This window comes from Thermothelomyces thermophilus, chromosome 1 (genome assembly GCF_000226095.1).
Source record: "Thermothelomyces thermophilus ATCC 42464 chromosome 1, complete sequence".
NCBI classification, from domain to species: Eukaryota; Fungi; Ascomycota; class Sordariomycetes; order Sordariales; family Chaetomiaceae; genus Thermothelomyces; species Thermothelomyces thermophilus.
Window position 1 is genome coordinate 1596035 of NC_016472.1, and position 17227 is coordinate 1613261.

The following is a 17227-nucleotide window of genomic DNA, read 5'->3' on the forward strand; positions in this document are numbered from 1 at the left end:
TCACAAGGACAAGTCGGGTCCAAAGGTTTAGTGGCTTATCGGGGCTACACACGGCTACCTCCGGGGCCGGGACCCCCCCGGAATTGGCCCTGGCCATTCGTTTTAGGAAGTTGAAACTTAGTTATCTGTTTGGACGATTATTATCAAAGAGGAGGGGTCATTTGTCATTTTTCCCGCCGTCTATCAAAGTGCACCCCCCCTTACCTATCTTCCCGCAGACGCCATAGCCATTCCCATCTGAATCCCGCTGACCACCTCATCCCCTACCCTTCCCTCTTCCATCCCCGTGCGCGGATCCGTGCCCGTTCTGAACTTGCGTCCAATAGCCCAGAAGTTCCCACCCCCACTCCGCCGTATCGTGCCCGCCCCCGCCAAAATGCGGAGCGCAATCCGGATCGGCGCCTTCCGGGGCCTCCCGTCGCTCAACTCGGCTCCGCTCCGCCCCGGTGCCAATGGCCTCCGGAACCATGTGCCGCGCCGGCTGTTAGTGCCCCCATCGGCTGCCTTACATTCGAAATCCCCCGACTGCTCCGAAGCCTTGGCCCCGGCTGCCAAGCTTCCCGAAGCCGAGTCGGTGCCGGCAGTGACGCCCCGGGAGCGCATCTCCATTGCCGACATCAAGGAGCGGCGGGCCAAAGCCGGGCGGCTCATTGCGCCGACAGCGGCGTACAGCGATGCTGACATGTTCAAGGCGCCAGTGTGTACCCTAACCCTGGTCTCATATCCCGACCACCTCCCCCCCTCTCTTTCTCCCGTCACCCCTTCAGCCGACCTAGTACATACATGACGCCGGGGCCAGTATGAGCAAGAAGATACAGACTCAGATGCTGTAGCTAACACCAATTACCATGAGCAGACGACCGGAAAGCCCAAAGCCAAACGCTGGGACCGTACGTTCCCCCCCCCCAAAAAAAAAAAAAAACCATCCCCCTTGACCACGCACCCCCCTCTTGTTTGCCCCCTTCTTCTCTCGGGGAGCTAAGTGCTTACTAGTGCGGCAGACTACCTGACCGAAGAATCCCTCTCCCGGGAGCCTTGCAAGCTCAAACAAGCCGCCAAGCACCTCAAGACCCCCGGCCTCATCTCCCTCGGCGGCGGCCTCCCCTGCCCGGAGTACTTCCCCATCTCCTCCCTGACTCTGCACGTGGCCACGCCTCCGGACTTCTCCGAGGCCGCCACGCTCGAAGGAGGGGGCGAGGACATCACGATCGGCAAGTACGACGCCGGCTTCTCTAAGCCCTCGACCACGTCCAGCCCGTCGACGGCGCCCGGGACGGGGGAGCCCAAGTCGGAATACGACCTCTCGATCGCGCTCAACTACGCGCAGGCGTCCGGGTCGGCGCAGATGACGCGCTTCGTGACGGAGCACGTCGAGCTGGTGGGCGTGCCGCCCTACGCGGACTGGCGGACGTGCCTGACGGTCGGCAGCACGGGCGCGCTCGAGCAGGCGCTGCGCATGCTGCTGCGCGCCGGCGACACCCTCGTCATCGAGGAGTTCTCCTTCTCGACCGCGCTCGAGACGGCCGCCCCGCTCGGCGTCGGATTCGCCGGCGCCCCCGTGGACGAGGAAGGCCTGCTACCGGACGGGCTCGACGCCCTCCTCACCGGCTGGGACGCCGCCGGGCGGGGGCGCGGGGGCGGGAGGAGGAAGCCGCACGTGCTGTACACGGTGCCGTCCGGGCAGAACCCGACGGGGGCGACGCAGAGCGAGCGGCGGCGGCGCGACATCTACGAGGTCGCCCGGCGGCACGACCTCTTCATCATCGAGGACGAGCCGTACTACTACCTGCAGATGCACGAAGGGCCGGCGCCCCCGCCGCGGACCGTCGACGACTTCCTCGACCGGTTGATCCCGACCTACCTGAGCATGGACGTGGACGGGCGCGTGCTCCGCATGGACTCCTTCTCCAAGGTGGTGGTGCCCGGCTCCCGGATGGGCTGGATCACGGCGCCCGAGCAGATCGTCGAGCGCTTCATCCGCCACTCCGAGGTCGCCAACCAGGGGCCCAGCGGCTTCTCCCAGGTCATCCTGCACAAGCTGCTCGACGAGCGCTGGGGCCACGAGGGCTACATGCGCTGGCTCATGAACCTGCGCCTCGAGTACACCAAGCGCCGCGACGTCATGGCCGCCGCCTGCGACGAGTTCCTGCCCAAGGAGGTGGTCAGCTGGAACCCGCCCAAGGCGGGCATGTTTGTAAGTTTTTTTTTCTTCTTTTTTTTTTTGCCCCCTCTCTCTCCTCCTTTCCCGTTCTTTTTTATGCATGGGCGCCCCTCTCTGTGTGTGTTGGATGCTGACGGAACGACAGCAATGGCTCAAGGTCAACCACGAGCTGCACCCGCACGCATCGACCAAGAGCATCCTGGACATGGAGGAGGAGATCTTCGACAGGTGCATCGCGAAGGGCGTCCTCGTGGCCCGCGGGTCCTGGTTCCGCGCCGAGCAGGACAAGCCCCCGTCCGGGCTGTACTTCCGGACCACGTTTGCTGCCGCCTCGCCGGACAACATGAGGGAGGCCATCAGGCGGCTGGGAGAGGCAATTAGGGAGAGCTACCGGATGTAAAATTTCAAGATGAATTGAAATTGTTTATCTATGGCCCGTGGCATTGTCGGCAACTTGGACAACGGCAAGCGACCCCGAGTTCGGCAAGTTCTCATGTCCCGGAGGACGCAACATGGAACAATAACAACTACAACTACAACAACAAGAACAACAAAAAAAAAGGGAATGTCCGTCGACGTTAATGAGTATCATACATCCGGATTTCGCCAACCGTAATCATCATCATCATATAAAGACAGAGCGAAACCCGATAAGGGACTGTCATTTGCCCTGCATCCCTGCATCAACAACCTCCCCTCTAACCTCCCCTCGACTTTTTTTCCCTTTTTCTTTTTTCTTTTTTTCCCTTTTTCCCCCCCCTTTCACTTCTCCGCCCTCGCCTCCCACAGACCGACCCTAACCCCCTCGGCCGGCTGCAGCACAATGTCGGCCTTGAGGCCGGGGTGGCGGTGGGTGTAGTTGTCGATGCGGTCGTAGCGCTGGAACAGCCTGGTCAGGACGTAGGCCATCTCGGTGAGGGCGAACTGCTGGCCGATGCAGATGCGCGGCCCGCCGTTGAAGGGGATGTACTGCCAGGGCCGGGGCTGCCAGGTCGCCCAGCGGTCCGGCGAGAAGGCGTCGGCGGGGGCGGAGGCGGCGGCGCCCCCCGGCGGCGGGTACAGGTCCTCGCGGCGCTGCATCACCAGCGTCGAGTACGCGATCGGCGTGTCCTTGAGCACCTTGACCGGCTCGAGCCCGTCCGGCCCGCCCCCGCGCGGCAGCGTCGTGTCTCGGAGGGCCAGGCGGACGCTAGGTAGGTAGGGCCCCGGGGGGGCGGGCGAGGAGCCCCGTGTTCGTCAGCATTGCTGTGATTCTTCTTCTTCTACTTCTTGTTGTTCTTCTCCTTCTTCTTTGCTTTCTGTTTCCTTTGGTGGGACGGATAGGGGAATATGGGTAAAAAAAAAAAAAAAAAAAAAAAAAACTCACTTGAAGGGCACGACCGGGTACAGGCGGAGGGTCTCATTCATGACGCTCTGCAGGTACTTCATGCTCTTGAGGTCTTCGTAGGTGGGCGGCCTGGTGGGGCCGACGACGGACAGGATCTCGGCGCGCAGCTTCTGGAGGACGTCCGGGTGGCGGGCCAGCTCGTAGACGGTCCAGGACAGGGTGCAGGCGGTGGTGTCGCGGCCGGCGAGCAGGACGGCGATGAGCTGGTCGCGGAGGACCCGGCGGTCGCGCGTGTAGGCGGCGAGGGCGTGCAGGAAGGTGTAGCCGGCGTCGCTCTTGGACTTGCTGGCCAGCTCTTCGGGGCTCAGGCGCAGGGCGCGCTCGATGTACGTGTTGATGAAGTTGTTGATCACCTTCATGCTCCGGTTGAACTGGCCGCGCGGTACGAGCCCGTTGAGGGCGCCGGCGCGGGAGATCAGGCTCTGGATCCGCTGGACCTCGCCGAAGGCATCGGCAAATTCCTGACGTGGGTGGCTCGGAGAAGGTCAGACTTTTTTTTTTTTTTTTTTTTTTTTTTGTGTTTGGAGACGTTGGCCAGACCAGACAAGTAAAAAAAGAGGAGAACGGGAAAAAAAAAAAAAAAAAAAAAGGGGAGGGAACACACCTGAGCGACTTGACATCGTGGCCCAGCAGGAACTCGGTGGCCGAGTCGAGAGTGAAGCGGAAGAACAGATCGGTGATCTCGACGGGCTTCCCGTTGCCGGCCTCGACGTCGACCGGCTGGTTCTCGCCGTCGAGGGCGCCCCCGTTGGCGATGGCGCGGAACAGGATCTGCATGTGCTTCTCGAAGACGTGCAGGTCGCTGACGCGGTCCCTGACGAACTGGGGGCGGATCAGCTGGCGGCTGTCATGCCACAGGGCGCCGTCGGTGGTGAAGATGCTGTCCCCGAGGAAGGCTCGCCACTCCCGGTGGAAGGGCTCGCCCTTGCCGTAGTCGTTGAACTGGGTAGCCAGGATCGCCTTGATGTTCTCGGGGTCGGCGGTGAAGACGATGCGGCGGCCGGCGATACGGCCCTCGACCGTGTATGCCCCGGCCTCGCCCAACATCTTGTTCCAGAAGGCGAGGTTCTGGTTCTTTTGCGCCGAGGTGACTGCCCCCCAGAGGAAGTCGAGGCCTGGGCACGCCGTTAGTTCTCTCTCTCTCAGCACTCGGGGTGCCCCCCCCCCCCCCCCCTGCGAGGGCCTGCTCACTCACCGAATGGGAGCTTCGACTTGATCCGGGGCGCCCTTGTGCCCGGCATGCGAGCCAGCTTGATCTCCTGCCATGCTGGCCTCACCACGATGGCGACGATGACGTAGGCCAACAAGAGACCTGGGACGAGGATAAGGGCCGACTTGGCCGAGGCACGCTCGATGAGAGCCTCGGTGAGTCCCATTATGCCAGACGGCTCAACAAAACGGGACTGGCTTGAAGGGGGGAAGAGTGGTTACTTCGCCGGTCCAGCCGGAACCGGAGAACACAAAAGACGAGTCAAGCGGGAGAAGGTAACGACGTGCCGGGCCCGGCGGGGGGGAGCTGTCGAGCGACGGGACACAAACTGTGTCCCAGGTGTACGGACTACTGTGTGTGAGATGCGACCGGACGACAATTTCTGGATTGCATGGAAGTCGGGTTATTCCTGGGGACCCCGGCCCTTTTTGTCTTACTACTTTAGGGAGAACACGGCCGAGAAGAGAGGAAAGCTGCCGGGCGGACCCTGGAGCCCGGCTGCGCGGGAGGGTAGAAGGGGATGGGAGGTCAATGGGCCCGAATCCCGTGTCTATCATTGATTGGAACCTGGCGCAAGTATTCCTTGGAAAACCTCTCTAGGTCCAAGTGGGAGGCCAAGCAGTGGCCCTGATACTAGGGTACGCGAATGTGTCTTGTCCATGCGGATACGGAAACGTACCGCGAATCGGCTACTCCCTGCTCTTAGACGCTAGCCATCTCGTGCCAAGTGCTCGGAGACAGGCCGTGTGCTAGTAGTACGCGTGCGTGTCTTTACGAGGAGGCCCGTCAACAATACAGCCATCCCGGTGGTGTATACTCCCCACTCGGACCGCCCACCCCCCTCTTCCCCTCTCGAACCGAGATCGAAGCGAACAAAAGAGAAGAGCTCCACCGTGACGGATAGGAGGCGAGTTTGCGAGTTCCATTGCTGTGGTCGCCGCCAAACACACGCCTTGCCTTGAGACATGAGAGCCTCTTGGCACGGCTCTTGTTCGTCGCGGCGGTTCTTTGCGCCGTCCGCGGGCCCCGTCGCTACCCCACACCTCGATTCCACGGCAGCGCTAGAGAAGCTCTAGACAGCGGCCAGTGTATGTAACTATGTATGTACGTACGTACATACATACATCTGGGCTGTGCTGCGCTGCAACCCACATCGCAGAGGGTGTGGTGTGTAACCAAACCAGGTAAGTACCGAGGCTTCTCTTCCCCTTCTGCGCCCGTGGTGTAACAGACCGTTGCGAAGCGGGGAAAGGTTTGGAAATGAGCCCTCGTGCGCCCCGCCGATCCAAGCGTATCGACCATGCCCCGGCTCTTCTTATCCGATGCAGATCCGGGGCCGAGGAAGCCTTGTACTCCACACTTGTGCGCGTCATGGACGGGTAGGTTAGCGCAGCGTACTGGTATTCGACTTTACAGTATGTACATACAGAATGTGTATTGTAGTTATGTATGCACGCAGAAATGCCCACAGTCTCTATTATCCTCACTTTTCGCAACTTTTTTTTGGAGTCAAGGCAGTCGTCGCTAGCGATTGGGAAGGTGCTACGCTGGGCAAGCAAACAGAAGGTACTAGTACGTTTATGTCATTCCATGATAGATACGGATTACGTCATTTAGACTTACGGGAAGGAACGAACATGGCATCGCGTGGGTTCGGTGCAAGGCAGAATGGATTTTTCGCAGCGTCCCGTCTTACTTCCGTTACTCCGTCCTTGTGTGTAATGGGATGTATGTACACGCCCAAACCACAGTGTCTTGCATATTAATCTGCGAGAGCCGATCAGATGCCAGGGTGTATGGAGGGCGAGGTTCAGGTAAGGTGCTGACTGTCATTCTGAGGGCCCCTTATCTTTCTAGTAGTGTAGTGTATTTGTTTCCCCGGCTCTCGTCGGAAGGTACCTTACCTAGGTAAGCTAAGTACGGATACCCACGCATCTCACCTGGGGGTATCGCCGGGTTCGCACTACATCCAAACACCGATGAGGAAGCAGTGGCCCTCGAGCAGGGTTCGGAGGGGCATGTGCCCCATCCCGAGCCCGTCACGGGCAATAGGACCTGCCTATGTACGTAGTGTAGTTACAGTATGTGCAGTGCATACGCCCAGAGAAATGCCCACTACTAGCTAGCTTCCTTGCTATGACGCTAAAGCTGTTGTTGTCACACCAAGCCTGAAGGCCCACCCCACCATGACCCGTTGCCGGCCGAGAGTGATCCAATTGCACGTCGCAGGAAGGCTAAAGACATAGTAATATTACAAACAGACGCTGGGTTCCTAAAGTAATTACTGCAGTCATGCGCTCCTTCGGATACTAGCCGACTTGTGATGCAACATCGGGGCATCTCCCTACGGAATCACTCCGACCTGAGCTCCGTCACCAAATCACATCACGATTTGCCCCCCCTTTTTTTTTCTTTTCCAAGAATATAGGAGATCGTCAATGTATGCAAAGGCTGACCCGTGACCCCACTCCGGAACAAAAGATTGGCAAAAAGAGTTGCCGAATAATAAATTAACAAGGGAAGGGAAGGGAAGGGAAGGGAAGGGAAGGGAAGAGAAGAGAAGAGAAGAGAAGAGAAGAGAAGAGGAAAAATCCCCCATCAAATCGTGCGGATGCGACCCGCCCGCTCAAGCGACGATAAACTCGCACTCCTCGGCCCTTCCCTGGGTGCAGAAGGTCATCTGGATGGGCGAGGCCCCGACTCCCCTGGCGACCAGCCTCTCGCGGAACTCGTTGAGCCGCGGGGCGGCCTCGACCAGGCTCCGGTTCTGGCCCGTCGCCGGGTCGATCCGGCCGGACCAGAGGGCCTCGCCGACGGCGCTGGCGCGCGGCCAGGCGAGCGTGTCCAGGTTGACCGGGTCGATGGTCTCGGCCCAGAGTGCCACCTCGCCGCCCAGCACGAGCTTGGCCTCCTCGGCCGTCAGCCCGGCCGTCGGGTCGTGCTGGTACACTAGCTGCCATGACTTGGTCGGCCCGCACCAGTCGTTGAACGGGTAGCCCTGGGCGAACGCCGCCCCGTTCCCCCACGTCAGCCACTGGCCTCGGCCGCAGTCGAGGTACTGTTCACCCAAAGAGAGAAGGTGAGAGAGAGAGATTAGCCAAGAAGAATAGGAAAAAAGAAGGGGAGGCTGAGGGTTTGCAAGCAAGTGTCTGATTGAGTTTTGAAAAAAGGGGGGCCGGGCCCGGGGAGGGGGGTTTTGGTATACTTACCCAGAAGTTGTAGTTGCTGTCAATCACCTGATAGCCCTTGCTGGTCAGCGTCTTGACCGCGTCGCCGCCCAGCCACGATTGCACGACCGTGTCCTTGGCCATGTCGACTTCCCACTCGAGCGGGATCTCCTCCCAGGTGATCGGGGTCAGGCCGGCCGCGCGGACGCGCGCGTGCTGCTTGTCGATGAACTTTTGCAGCAGCGGCCGCAGCACCTCGGTGTCGTTGGACCGGATGCCCTCGTCCAGCATCGAGTCGTTCCGGTTGAGCTCGTCGCCGCCCGTGTGGAAGTAGGCCGAGTACGGCGCCAGCCGCGGCAGGAGGTCGTCGAACAGCTTGTCCAGGAACGCGTCGACCGCGGTATTGTTGAGCTTGAAGGCGCCGCACGGCGGCTCCTGGCACCACCACTGGTAGGGCTGCAGATTGTAGGCCACGATCAGCTCCGGGTGCGACAGCGACACCACCCCGATGTGGCCCGGCATGTCGATCTCAAAGTACACCTCGACGCCCCGCTCGGCGCCGTACGTCTGGATCTTCTCGACATCCTCGGGCGAGTACGTCTGGCTCGGGTGGTAGGCGCCCTTCTCCGAGACCTCGGGCAATGAGGGGATCACGAGCGGCCACGACTGGGAGTCGGTCACGTGGACGTGCAGCCGGTTCAGCTTGCTCCAGGCCATGGCGTCGATGGTGCGCAGGATGTCGGCGACGGGGAGGAAGTTGCGCGCCGTGTCGATCAGGACGCCGCGGTGGGGGAACTTGGGCGCGTCCTGCACCGACACGGGCGCGAACGGGGTGTACCAGAAGGTGCCGGCCGAGTGCTGGTAGAACAGCTGCGAGAAGGTCTCGAGGCCGCGGAGCACGCCGATGGACGAAACGGCTGCGAGCTTGGCTTCGCCCTTGGCGCTCACCGTCAGGTTGTACGACTCGTCCACCTGGCCGGCGAGGGGCTTGAAGGTGCTGGGCTCGTCCTTGCCCTTCTGGACGATCTCCAGCGTCTTGATCCACTGCTGGCCCTGCGACAGGTCGGGCTCCCACTTGGACCCGCGCTTGTGCAGCTTCCAAGGGACGAACTTGCTCTCAAAAATGCCCGCGAGCGTCCGGGAAATGCCTGCCTGAACGACCTCCTTGCTGGTCAACTCGCGAGACACATATCCGTACGTGTACGGAATCTGTTGGTGCAGATATTGTTTAGCATCCACTTCCACCTCCTTGTCGGAGCATACGTGTTGGGAAGACGAAGGGAAAGAAGAAGAGCAAGAGGAAGACCATCGTACGGATTCTCCATTGTATGTGACCTTGATGTTCTGGTTCAAGTATAGAACCGAGCTGCCCGTCGTCAAGCTTTGGGGTGCCGGCCAGATTGCCGCGACGGGCTGCAGAGCAGCCAATAAAACAGAAAACGAAGAGAGTGACGGCGACCACATCTTTAATCGAGCATCAATTCATGACTTGTTGTGTAGTATATCTGCGAGGGGGCTTGAAGGAGAAGACATAAACTGAAAGGCCAAAAAAAAAGTGGCGCCGCCCTCGTTTTGATGAATGCGAGATGGGATGCGGCACAGCAGGGGAGTAAGGTCGAAATGTTTATAGTTATACGACTCTGGCTGGGTCTTGATATGGTTGGTTGGTTGGTCGCGGCAGGTCCAATCACTCGGATACCCTGCTCCGGTACCGTTGCACGGGTTGGTTGCAGCCCCGAGAAGAAGTATCCAGAGAAGCGGGAAACACAGAAGTGTTGGCAGGTGATGGGACGGTGATGGTATGGGACCGAAGGGCAAGGTAGGGTGTCTCGGTGCAGGTTAGCGGTGGTTGGGGAATGGTAGGTACAGTACGAACTATGATTTGGGTTAAGGCAGGAATGGCTATGCAACCCACCACGGTCACCCAAGGTACCAGATAGTTAGATTGTTACTGTGCACTTCGGCGTGTCGGGCACACACACGCTTGTTGACCCAAGAGGCTGGATCCAGCACGGGTCAGCTGGCGGGTCGCGTGTTGCTTTGCCGGCGGGTGCTGGGAAATCAAGTATAGCTCCGTCGGGAACAGGGCGCAACGTTACGTCTCTGCTGCCTGCACTGGTGTGGAGAGGGGAACCGAGTCCATCCAAGCCGAGCTATGTTTTTGTTGCCGACTTGGAACTGTTTAGCTTCGAAATGCTCCGAGTGCTAGCGTCTTGTATTCATATACGACTCCAAGGTCGTAAGGCGTGCTGAATGCCTGCATCTCGGCCCTGGGAGAGCTACGTCTCACAGCGAAGTTGCCTGGCGACGTGTCAGCCCGTATGACTGCGACGCGAGCACCGAAATAGGGACGATCATCGGTTGATCTGCGCGGGTCCGGAAGCCAGTACACTAAACCCCGTCGCAAGAAACGCCGCAAAGCATAAATGTGCGAGAGTTCCCTCCAGGAACAGACTCTGTACTCCACCCTGGAGCATAGTACTGGTACGGCGTCTGGAGCGAAGTCCGAGGGGAATTGAAAGAATGATAGTTGCATTGGAAAGGCACCAGGAAAGAGTGGGTGGGCTGCAAAGCAACCCCATAGAATCTCCGACTCCATCAGGCATCCAATAGCATCCTACGCTAAAGACGTGGGTCAATTGGAATCTAGTGGGAGGCAGGGAGATACGTACTGTACATACATACGATACATATGTGCAGAGTGCTAACTACGACATACCAGATCGTTAAGGTTGCAGCTGCGTCGTGGTAGGCAGGGTTGGGGCTTCATTATCTAGCACGACACTACAAAGAGCTAAAGACTTGACCATCGGCTGTCCTCTGAGCGAGAAAGGAAGGTGGGTGCATGTAAACCACGGTGCGACCAGCAACTGTGAACTTCAGCTACTATTGTTCTTACACTGCGGGGAAGAATACGAAGACCAGATGTATCTCATTACACAGTATGCCATTGTCTTTGGTTGCGCCTTGCACTTCTTTCTATTCTTTTTTAACTTTCTGTTAAACGCTTCCTTCTTCTTTAACCCTAGCCAGGAAAGCAGTCAATGTAAAAAGACTATAACAAAGAGGACAAGACAGAGACACCACAAAGGCCTCAACCAAGCGGATTCTGACTTGAAACGCTGTGACGTTCTTTTGCCTCGTTTGTTGCGTCCAGGCTGGCCGTACGGCAATGACTCCGCCGACGTCAACATGCAGAACGCATTATTGTCTAAATAGTAATCACTTGGGCAACTGCCGGTCGTCTCATCTCATTTGGCAGTTAGCGCGCAGCCAGTTTTGCCTTCAACTGTCTATCTGACCGAGCAGAATCCAGACAAAGTTAGCCTGAAAGTTGGTCGAGGTGCGCCACGCCGCTGACCAAGCGCACCAGTGGAGGCGCTCTTGGCAGGTCACGTGAGGTTACGCCACCTCTAGCTTTGCACCAGCCACCCAACGCCGCTCTCCCCCTGCTTGCTTGTCCAAGGGACCAAGCCTCTGGTTTTGACCAGTCCGGCTCCACGTTCCTAATCTTAAAATCTTCCCCGGCATCATCATCGCCTACGAACCTACGACCGATCACCGACGACTTTCGTCCCTCGACGCCCCTCGACGCGCCTTTCCTGGACGTTTCTAAACGTATTTTTCCCAGATTGGGATTGTTTTTTTTTTTACGATACACTCCGCGACCTGGACCTTGGTCAGCTCGCGCATGCACCATCAAGTCGCCTCAGCCGCGTCTCGATAACGAAGCCTCGCTTTGGCCACATCGGCCTTCGATTCCAGCGCCGATCGTCCTGCCAAAGCACGCTCACCGCGCAAAGCACGGCACCCCATACTCCTTATCAACTCCGTTGACGACGCCCATATCCAACCTGGTGTTGCCCCGTATCATCGCCCATCACCATGTCTGTCGAGGTCGCGCTCGGCACGCCGCTCGCGGAGGCCCTTAATGTGGCCATCCAGGGAAAGATCGCAGAGCTTGGTTGGGCCGGCCCGGGCACCGAGGGCTCTGCTATGTCAGAGTACTTTCTCCTCATGCTCGCGAACGGGAAGACAGAGTCCGAGATTGCCGCCGAAATCGCTGGCGATTTGCTCTCGCTCGGCCCCGACGACCAAACAGCTCCGGCGTTCGCAAGTTGGCTGTTTCAGCAGATCGGTACCCTCAGCGCACAATTAGGTTCCCAGCAGGCCCAGTCCTCTGATGCCACGGACGGGGCAAAGGACGAGCCGATGGATGGGTCCCAGGATGCCAACCAGGACACCAATATGGACACATCCGACGCACCCGCAGCCGGGCTCAACGCGTAAGTCACTTCCCACTAGTCGCCGGGCGCAAGACCTCATTGCTGACAAATAACAGACCTACCGGGCCTAAGGCCATGCGTAACGGAAGCGGCAACATCCGTGGCGGGCGGGAAAAGCGCCTCATGAGCCAGATCAACCGGGCAATGGACCGCCAACAAGATTCGGTTCTCCACCGTGTCCGGAATCAGTCTGGCAACGAGAGAATCGGGAGAGGACCGCCGTCTGGGCCGAGGATGGGCGTAGGACGGCAGCCGCGGACAAACAACGCTCGCGCGGCCAACGTCGCCGCCGGAATTGCGAACATGGGCGGCATGCCACCCCAGGGGCCTGCGGGGATGAACGGAATGGGCGGGATGCACCCGATGAACGCCGGCGGCTACACCCAAGCGGACATCTTTGCCATGATGGAGCAGCAGAACCAGATGCTCCAGCAGATGCAGCAGCAGCTGATGATGCAGCAGCAGCAGCAGCAACAACAACAACAGCAGCAGAATGGTATGGGGAACCGCGGTGGCTTTGGCCGCGGCAAGCACCAGTTCGACCGGGGCGGGAGAGGTGGCCAGTTCCGGCGCGGTGGCGGACACCATCAGCACAACGGGCACGGGGAGCACCAACAACCAGGGTCTGAAGGCGGCCAGGCGGACTCTGGTTCGCAGGGCGACGTGGATATGGCGGGAACCAAGCGCGAGGCGCCGAACCCCGAGGAGACGGTGTGCCGGTTCAACCTGCGGTGCCAGAACAAGGACTGCAAGTTTGCGCACCAGTCGCCGGCGGCACCGCCCAACACGCCCATCGACCTCAAGGACGTCTGCAGCTTCGGGGCGGCCTGCAAGAACCGCAAGTGTGTCGGGCGCCACCCGTCACCGGCGGCCAAGGCGGCGCATCAGAGCGAACAGGACTGCAAGTACTTCCCCAACTGCGCCAACCCGGTCTGTCCGTTCCGGCACCCTAGCATGCCGGCCTGCCGCAACGGCGGCGAGTGCAAGGTGCCCGGCTGCAAGTTCACACACATCAAGACCCCTTGCAAGTACCGGCCGTGCACCAACCGCAACTGCCCGTTTATGCACGAGGAGGGTCAGCGGGGCACGTTCCAAGACAAGGTCTGGACGGCAGAAGACGGGCGCAAGGAGCACGTTAGCGAGCGCAAATTTGCCAACGAGGGGCCGGAGGACCTTGTGCTTCCTGGGTCTGGAGATCAAGCACCGGATGCCGAAGCCACCGAGGTGGTCATCTAGTTGGGGGCTGGTGGTGGGGGGCGGGTGCTCTGATGCGTTGGGAAACGGATGGCAGCGAAGCGGCGCTGGAGGTTGTGGGCGGCTTGTTCAAACGACATTTCGATCACAGGGAGGTAGACCAAGGATGGAACGATGGGAAAGGGATGGAGCCCTTATGCGAGGTGACATGGGAACAACAAAATACCGAGGGTAGATACCCAGCAAAGAAGAGGGCATGGGCATATATATGTGTGGTATTGGACGAGTTTGTTGCCGGCAATGGGTATGTGAAGGTGCGGGTTGGTCATGTACTAGTATATCATCACAGCGGCGTTCTGGAGCATTTTTGGGTTCCCCTTGGGTCACCTTTTTTTTTCTCTCCCTCTTTCTCTCTTGTCCTCCTTCTCTTAGACCGGCTTTGTTTCTCTGTTCCATGGAAGCGGAAGATAGTGGGAAGAAGGGTGGTGGATCTCTGGTTGGGGCGAAGAGCGACATGAATAGAGATTGCCGTCGCTCGCTCCCGCTCAGCTTGAAATGTCCTTGCCCTCCCCCTCTCCCCTCCCATCCCAGCCAAGTGTCCAGGTTTTGATTCAGAACTACTCCGTAGATCGTTCGGAAATGTATGTGCAAACGGTTGTCTCCATATTCCCTCACGAGCAATATTACCAATATTACCAGGGTTAGGGTTTGAAGCGATGTCACAATCCAAGCTTCCAAGGTGGTACCACAGCAGCGGCGGGCTTCGCGAAACCCCGGAGAAATCAACCTTATGTTACCTGACCTGAGGCTCAGGTCCGCACCGAGCCATTGCCTGCGCCCACCGTCCTGTCGATGCGGGATGTGGCCACTGGAGCGCTGCTCGACATGTACGCAACCAGCCTGCGCTGCACCGCGCGCAATCCGGGCGGCAATGGCGCCAAGTGCGGTCCGCTGCGAACCTGCCGCCGATTCCTGAGCGCCCACGTCGCCAACGCGCGTCGACCACTGCGATCTACCCCCCCACCCCACCATAACCTGCGCCCGCCAGCACCGACGACCACACCGGCATTGCCATCGTCATCATCACCATCATCATCACCACTATCATCACCATCATCATCACCATTACGACCGGCCATCCCGCCCCGGTCCAGGAGCCAGCAGAGGCGGCACTATGCCGTGGGCAACAAGCAACACCCGCCGCAGACCATCGCCGTGCTCGGCGGTGGCCTGACCGGTCTCACCACGGCATGGTACCTGACGCGGCTCCTCCCCGAGGCCAAGATCACCATCTACGAGGCCAACAAGCGTCTGGGTGGCTGGATCGAGACGGAGAAGGCCGAGGTCAAGACGCCCGACGGCAAGGTCGGCACCGTACACTTTGAGCGCGCCGCCCGCATGATCAAGCCGCAATCCGCTCCGGCGCGCGTCCCCAAGTGGGACGACCTGGTGTTCTACGATCTGGTGCGTCTTGCTCGGCGCGGATAGATATTTCCCCCCTTTGCATGTGTATGACATGGACGAGGCGATGCTGACCGCCCGCCGCGCGCTAATGAATCTCATTATCATCAAATCAGGTCACCAAGCTCAACCTGACCGACCAGCTCGTGCACGCGAAGCAGGACGAGGAGGCGGTCTCGGGCTTCATCTACTATCCTGACCACCTCGTCCCGCTCCCCAAGGTCACCATTCGGCTGTCCGACCCCCTCGGCGCTCTCCGGCAACTCGCCAACCTCGCCGCCCTGCTCTTCGAGCCCCTCTTTCGCGACCTGATCCCCGCCGTCCTCAACATCTTCCGCACCAGGAAGGACCCTTTCAGGATGGACTTGTTCCGCGGCCGCCGGGACATGTCGGTCGGGGACTACTACGCCTACCGGCTCGGGAGCCCCGCCCTGGTGGACAAGCTCATGTCGGCCATGGTCCACGGCATCACGGGCGGCGACGTGTGGAAGCTGAGCATGGGGAGCGGCTTCCTGGCGGACCAGCTGGTGCCCACGGACGACGAGCCCATCACCAACGTTCCCGTGCGCAGCGTCGACTACGAGATGATGCTGCAGCTGGCTCGCGACAAGGCCGTCTTCGACCTGGCCTCGCAGCACCTCGACACGAGCGCGCTCTGGTTCCGCGACGGCTTCAGCACCCTGACCAACGCGCTGGCCGACGCGCTCGAGAAGAACCCCAACGTCACCTTCGTCACCGGCCAGTTCGTCACTCGTGTCGAGTACATCGAGAAGGCAGATAAAGTCGGGGTAAGCTATCTCTCTCTCTGTGGCTCGTCGCACCCGCGTCTTAACCATCCCGCCCTTTTTCTCTCTCTCTCTCCTAGGTTCACATTACGAGATCCCTCATGGAGGAACCCGCCCTGTACGACAAGGTTGTCTCAACCATCTTCGCCAAGAAGCTATACAAGATCACCGACAAGCTGCTCCCCTCCCTCCTCCCCACCACCGCCGTCAGCATCATGCTCGTCAACATCTGGTACCCGGTCCCGCGCATCAACTTCCCCTACAACGGCTTCGGCTACCTCGTCCCGCAAGCTCTCCCCTTCGAGCAGAACCCGGAGTGCGTCCTCGGCGTCATCTTCGACTCGGACCGCGAGTCCCCGCTTCCGACCCCGTCCGACCCGGACCCGGCCCCGCGCGGGGCCGACACGGTCCAGGGCACCAAGCTCACCGTCATGATGGGCGGCCACTACTACACCGACTGGCCCCTGCACGTCACGGCGAACACGTTCCGCGCCAAGAAGGCGGCCCTCGCCGCCGTCGAGCGCCACCTGCGCCTGCCGCCCGAGCTCACCGAGCAGGCGCACGCCTCGGCCAAGCTCTGCCGCGACTGCATCCCCCAGCCCCTCGTCGGCCACGCAAGGCGCATGCGCGCCGCCCACTCCGAGCTCGAGTGGACCTTCAAGGGCCGCCTCGCCGTCGTCGGCCAGAGCTACCAGAACCCGGGCGTGCTCAACATGCTGCGCGCCGCCAGGGACGTCGCCGTCCAGATCGCCGGCCGCGAGGAGGGCGCCGCCGCCGAGTGGTCCGTCGGCGACACCGGGCTCGAGCGCTTCACCCGCCAGCCCAAGTACCTGTCCCTGCAGAGGCACATGCTGCCCCTGCGCTACGGGAGCGGCGCCTTTGTCGACGAGTCCGGACAGGTCAGGCTGAGGGAGGGCGCCTTGGGAACCGGAGGGTGATGGTGAGGCCAACTGAAGCATGAAGAAAAGGGGGGAGGGGGGGAGGGTCCGCCCTGCGGCTGGCACCACCCGTAGATTTATCTGTTGTGTGCTTGCGTGCGTTGCGCGCGCGCGGGTGTGTAAAATAAGCCGGGCATTGTCCGTTCAGAGGAATGTATTGTAAATCTATATATACATATATATAGTCTTCGAAGAAGACAAGAAAGAAATCATGCAAGACAAAAAGCACAAGCCAAAGATGTATTACGAAACGTACTTCCACCCCCACGTGCACAACCTTCGAAGTCATCAGGAGAAAGAAAATAACGACTCTGAGAGAACCACCACCGTATCAGAAACGACGCGGCCCAGACGATGGGTCCCGCGCGTCTTTCCTTGTTTTTGTGTGTGTTTTATGCTGGTATCATCGCCTATCTAAAAAGCCATTCCACAGCCCCAATGATCTGATATGACATATGACATGGTATCCCGTCCACCGCGCCCCTCTTCTCCTCATGTCCGTTCACACGTCCCTTGCTTTTCTGTCCTTGTCCTGTATTTGGATTTCCGCCCCGGCAGCCTTGTGGGCTTCTCAAAACCCAAACCCTTCCTCCCTTTCTCCCCACAAACAAGACCCCAATTCCTGTTCCCGCTCCTCT

The 17227-nt window shown here is 59.7% G+C and overlaps 5 protein-coding genes across 5 annotated transcripts; 3 read left to right on the forward strand and 2 right to left on the reverse strand.

The window, feature by feature from the left end:
- The first annotated feature begins 165 nt into the window (after positions 1-165).
- MYCTH_2294749 (uncharacterized protein) lies at positions 166-2573 on the forward strand. The gene is made up of 4 exons (XM_003658630.1): positions 166-697; positions 857-890; positions 1002-2194; positions 2307-2573. The coding sequence occupies exons 1-4, from the start codon at positions 377-379 to the stop codon at positions 2559-2561; spliced, it is 1803 nt and encodes a 600-aa protein (XP_003658678.1). The 5' UTR covers positions 166-376; the 3' UTR covers positions 2562-2573.
- A 265-nt stretch (positions 2574-2838) lies between these two features.
- Positions 2839-5015, reverse strand: MYCTH_2294752 (uncharacterized protein). Its single transcript, XM_003658631.1, has 4 exons — positions 4744-5015; positions 4153-4663; positions 3528-4022; positions 2839-3350 (listed from the first exon to the last, which is right to left on the reverse strand). Exons 1-4 carry the CDS (start codon positions 4922-4924, stop codon positions 2924-2926), a joined length of 1614 nt encoding a protein of 537 aa, XP_003658679.1. The 5' UTR covers positions 4925-5015; the 3' UTR covers positions 2839-2923.
- A 2226-nt stretch (positions 5016-7241) lies between these two features.
- On the reverse strand, positions 7242-9704 carry MYCTH_2294755 (glycoside hydrolase family 20 protein). Its single transcript, XM_003658632.1, has 3 exons — positions 9240-9704; positions 7968-9134; positions 7242-7816 (listed from the first exon to the last, which is right to left on the reverse strand). The coding sequence occupies exons 1-3, from the start codon at positions 9387-9389 to the stop codon at positions 7385-7387; spliced, it is 1749 nt and encodes a 582-aa protein (XP_003658680.1). The 5' UTR covers positions 9390-9704; the 3' UTR covers positions 7242-7384.
- A 2014-nt stretch (positions 9705-11718) lies between these two features.
- On the forward strand, positions 11719-13491 carry MYCTH_2294757 (uncharacterized protein). Its single transcript, XM_003658633.1, has 2 exons — positions 11719-12211; positions 12268-13491. Exons 1-2 carry the CDS (start codon positions 11811-11813, stop codon positions 13445-13447), a joined length of 1581 nt encoding a protein of 526 aa, XP_003658681.1. The 5' UTR covers positions 11719-11810; the 3' UTR covers positions 13448-13491.
- A 710-nt stretch (positions 13492-14201) lies between these two features.
- MYCTH_2294760 (uncharacterized protein) lies at positions 14202-16818 on the forward strand. The gene is made up of 3 exons (XM_003658634.1): positions 14202-14869; positions 14983-15654; positions 15732-16818. Exons 1-3 carry the CDS (start codon positions 14291-14293, stop codon positions 16587-16589), a joined length of 2109 nt encoding a protein of 702 aa, XP_003658682.1. The 5' UTR covers positions 14202-14290; the 3' UTR covers positions 16590-16818.
- The last annotated feature ends 409 nt before the right edge of the window (positions 16819-17227 follow it).

Bases quoted from the DNA above. Each gene is read 5' to 3' on its own strand.
- MYCTH_2294749 (XM_003658630.1), top strand. From the start codon at position 377: ATGCGGAGCGCAATCCGGATCGGCGCCTTCCGGGGCCTCCCGTCGCTC. The intron at 698-856 runs GTGTGTACCCTA...TACCATGAGCAG, and splicing joins CTGACATGTTCAAGGCGCCA to ACGACCGGAAAGCCCAAAGC. The intron at 2,195-2,306 runs GTAAGTTTTTTT...ACGGAACGACAG, and splicing joins CGCCCAAGGCGGGCATGTTT to CAATGGCTCAAGGTCAACCA.
- MYCTH_2294752 (XM_003658631.1), bottom strand. From the start codon at position 4,924: ATGGGACTCACCGAGGCTCTCATCGAGCGTGCCTCGGCCAAGTCGGCC. The intron at 4,023-4,152 runs GTGTGTTCCCTC...ACCTTCTCCGAG, and splicing joins CACGATGTCAAGTCGCTCAG to CCACCCACGTCAGGAATTTG. The intron at 3,351-3,527 runs GTGAGTTTTTTT...CTACCTACCTAG, and splicing joins TACCCGGTCGTGCCCTTCAA to CGTCCGCCTGGCCCTCCGAG.
- MYCTH_2294755 (XM_003658632.1), bottom strand. From the start codon at position 9,389: ATGTGGTCGCCGTCACTCTCTTCGTTTTCTGTTTTATTGGCTGCTCTG. The intron at 9,135-9,239 runs GTACGATGGTCT...CTGCACCAACAG, and splicing joins TCACATACAATGGAGAATCC to ATTCCGTACACGTACGGATA. The intron at 7,817-7,967 runs GTAAGTATACCA...TTGGGTGAACAG, and splicing joins ACAGCAACTACAACTTCTGG to TACCTCGACTGCGGCCGAGG.
- MYCTH_2294757 (XM_003658633.1), top strand. From the start codon at position 11,811: ATGTCTGTCGAGGTCGCGCTCGGCACGCCGCTCGCGGAGGCCCTTAAT. The intron at 12,212-12,267 runs GTAAGTCACTTC...GACAAATAACAG, and splicing joins CCCGCAGCCGGGCTCAACGC to ACCTACCGGGCCTAAGGCCA.
- MYCTH_2294760 (XM_003658634.1), top strand. From the start codon at position 14,291: ATGTACGCAACCAGCCTGCGCTGCACCGCGCGCAATCCGGGCGGCAAT. The intron at 14,870-14,982 runs GTGCGTCTTGCT...TCATCAAATCAG, and splicing joins ACCTGGTGTTCTACGATCTG to GTCACCAAGCTCAACCTGAC. The intron at 15,655-15,731 runs GTAAGCTATCTC...TCTCTCTCCTAG, and splicing joins AGAAGGCAGATAAAGTCGGG to GTTCACATTACGAGATCCCT.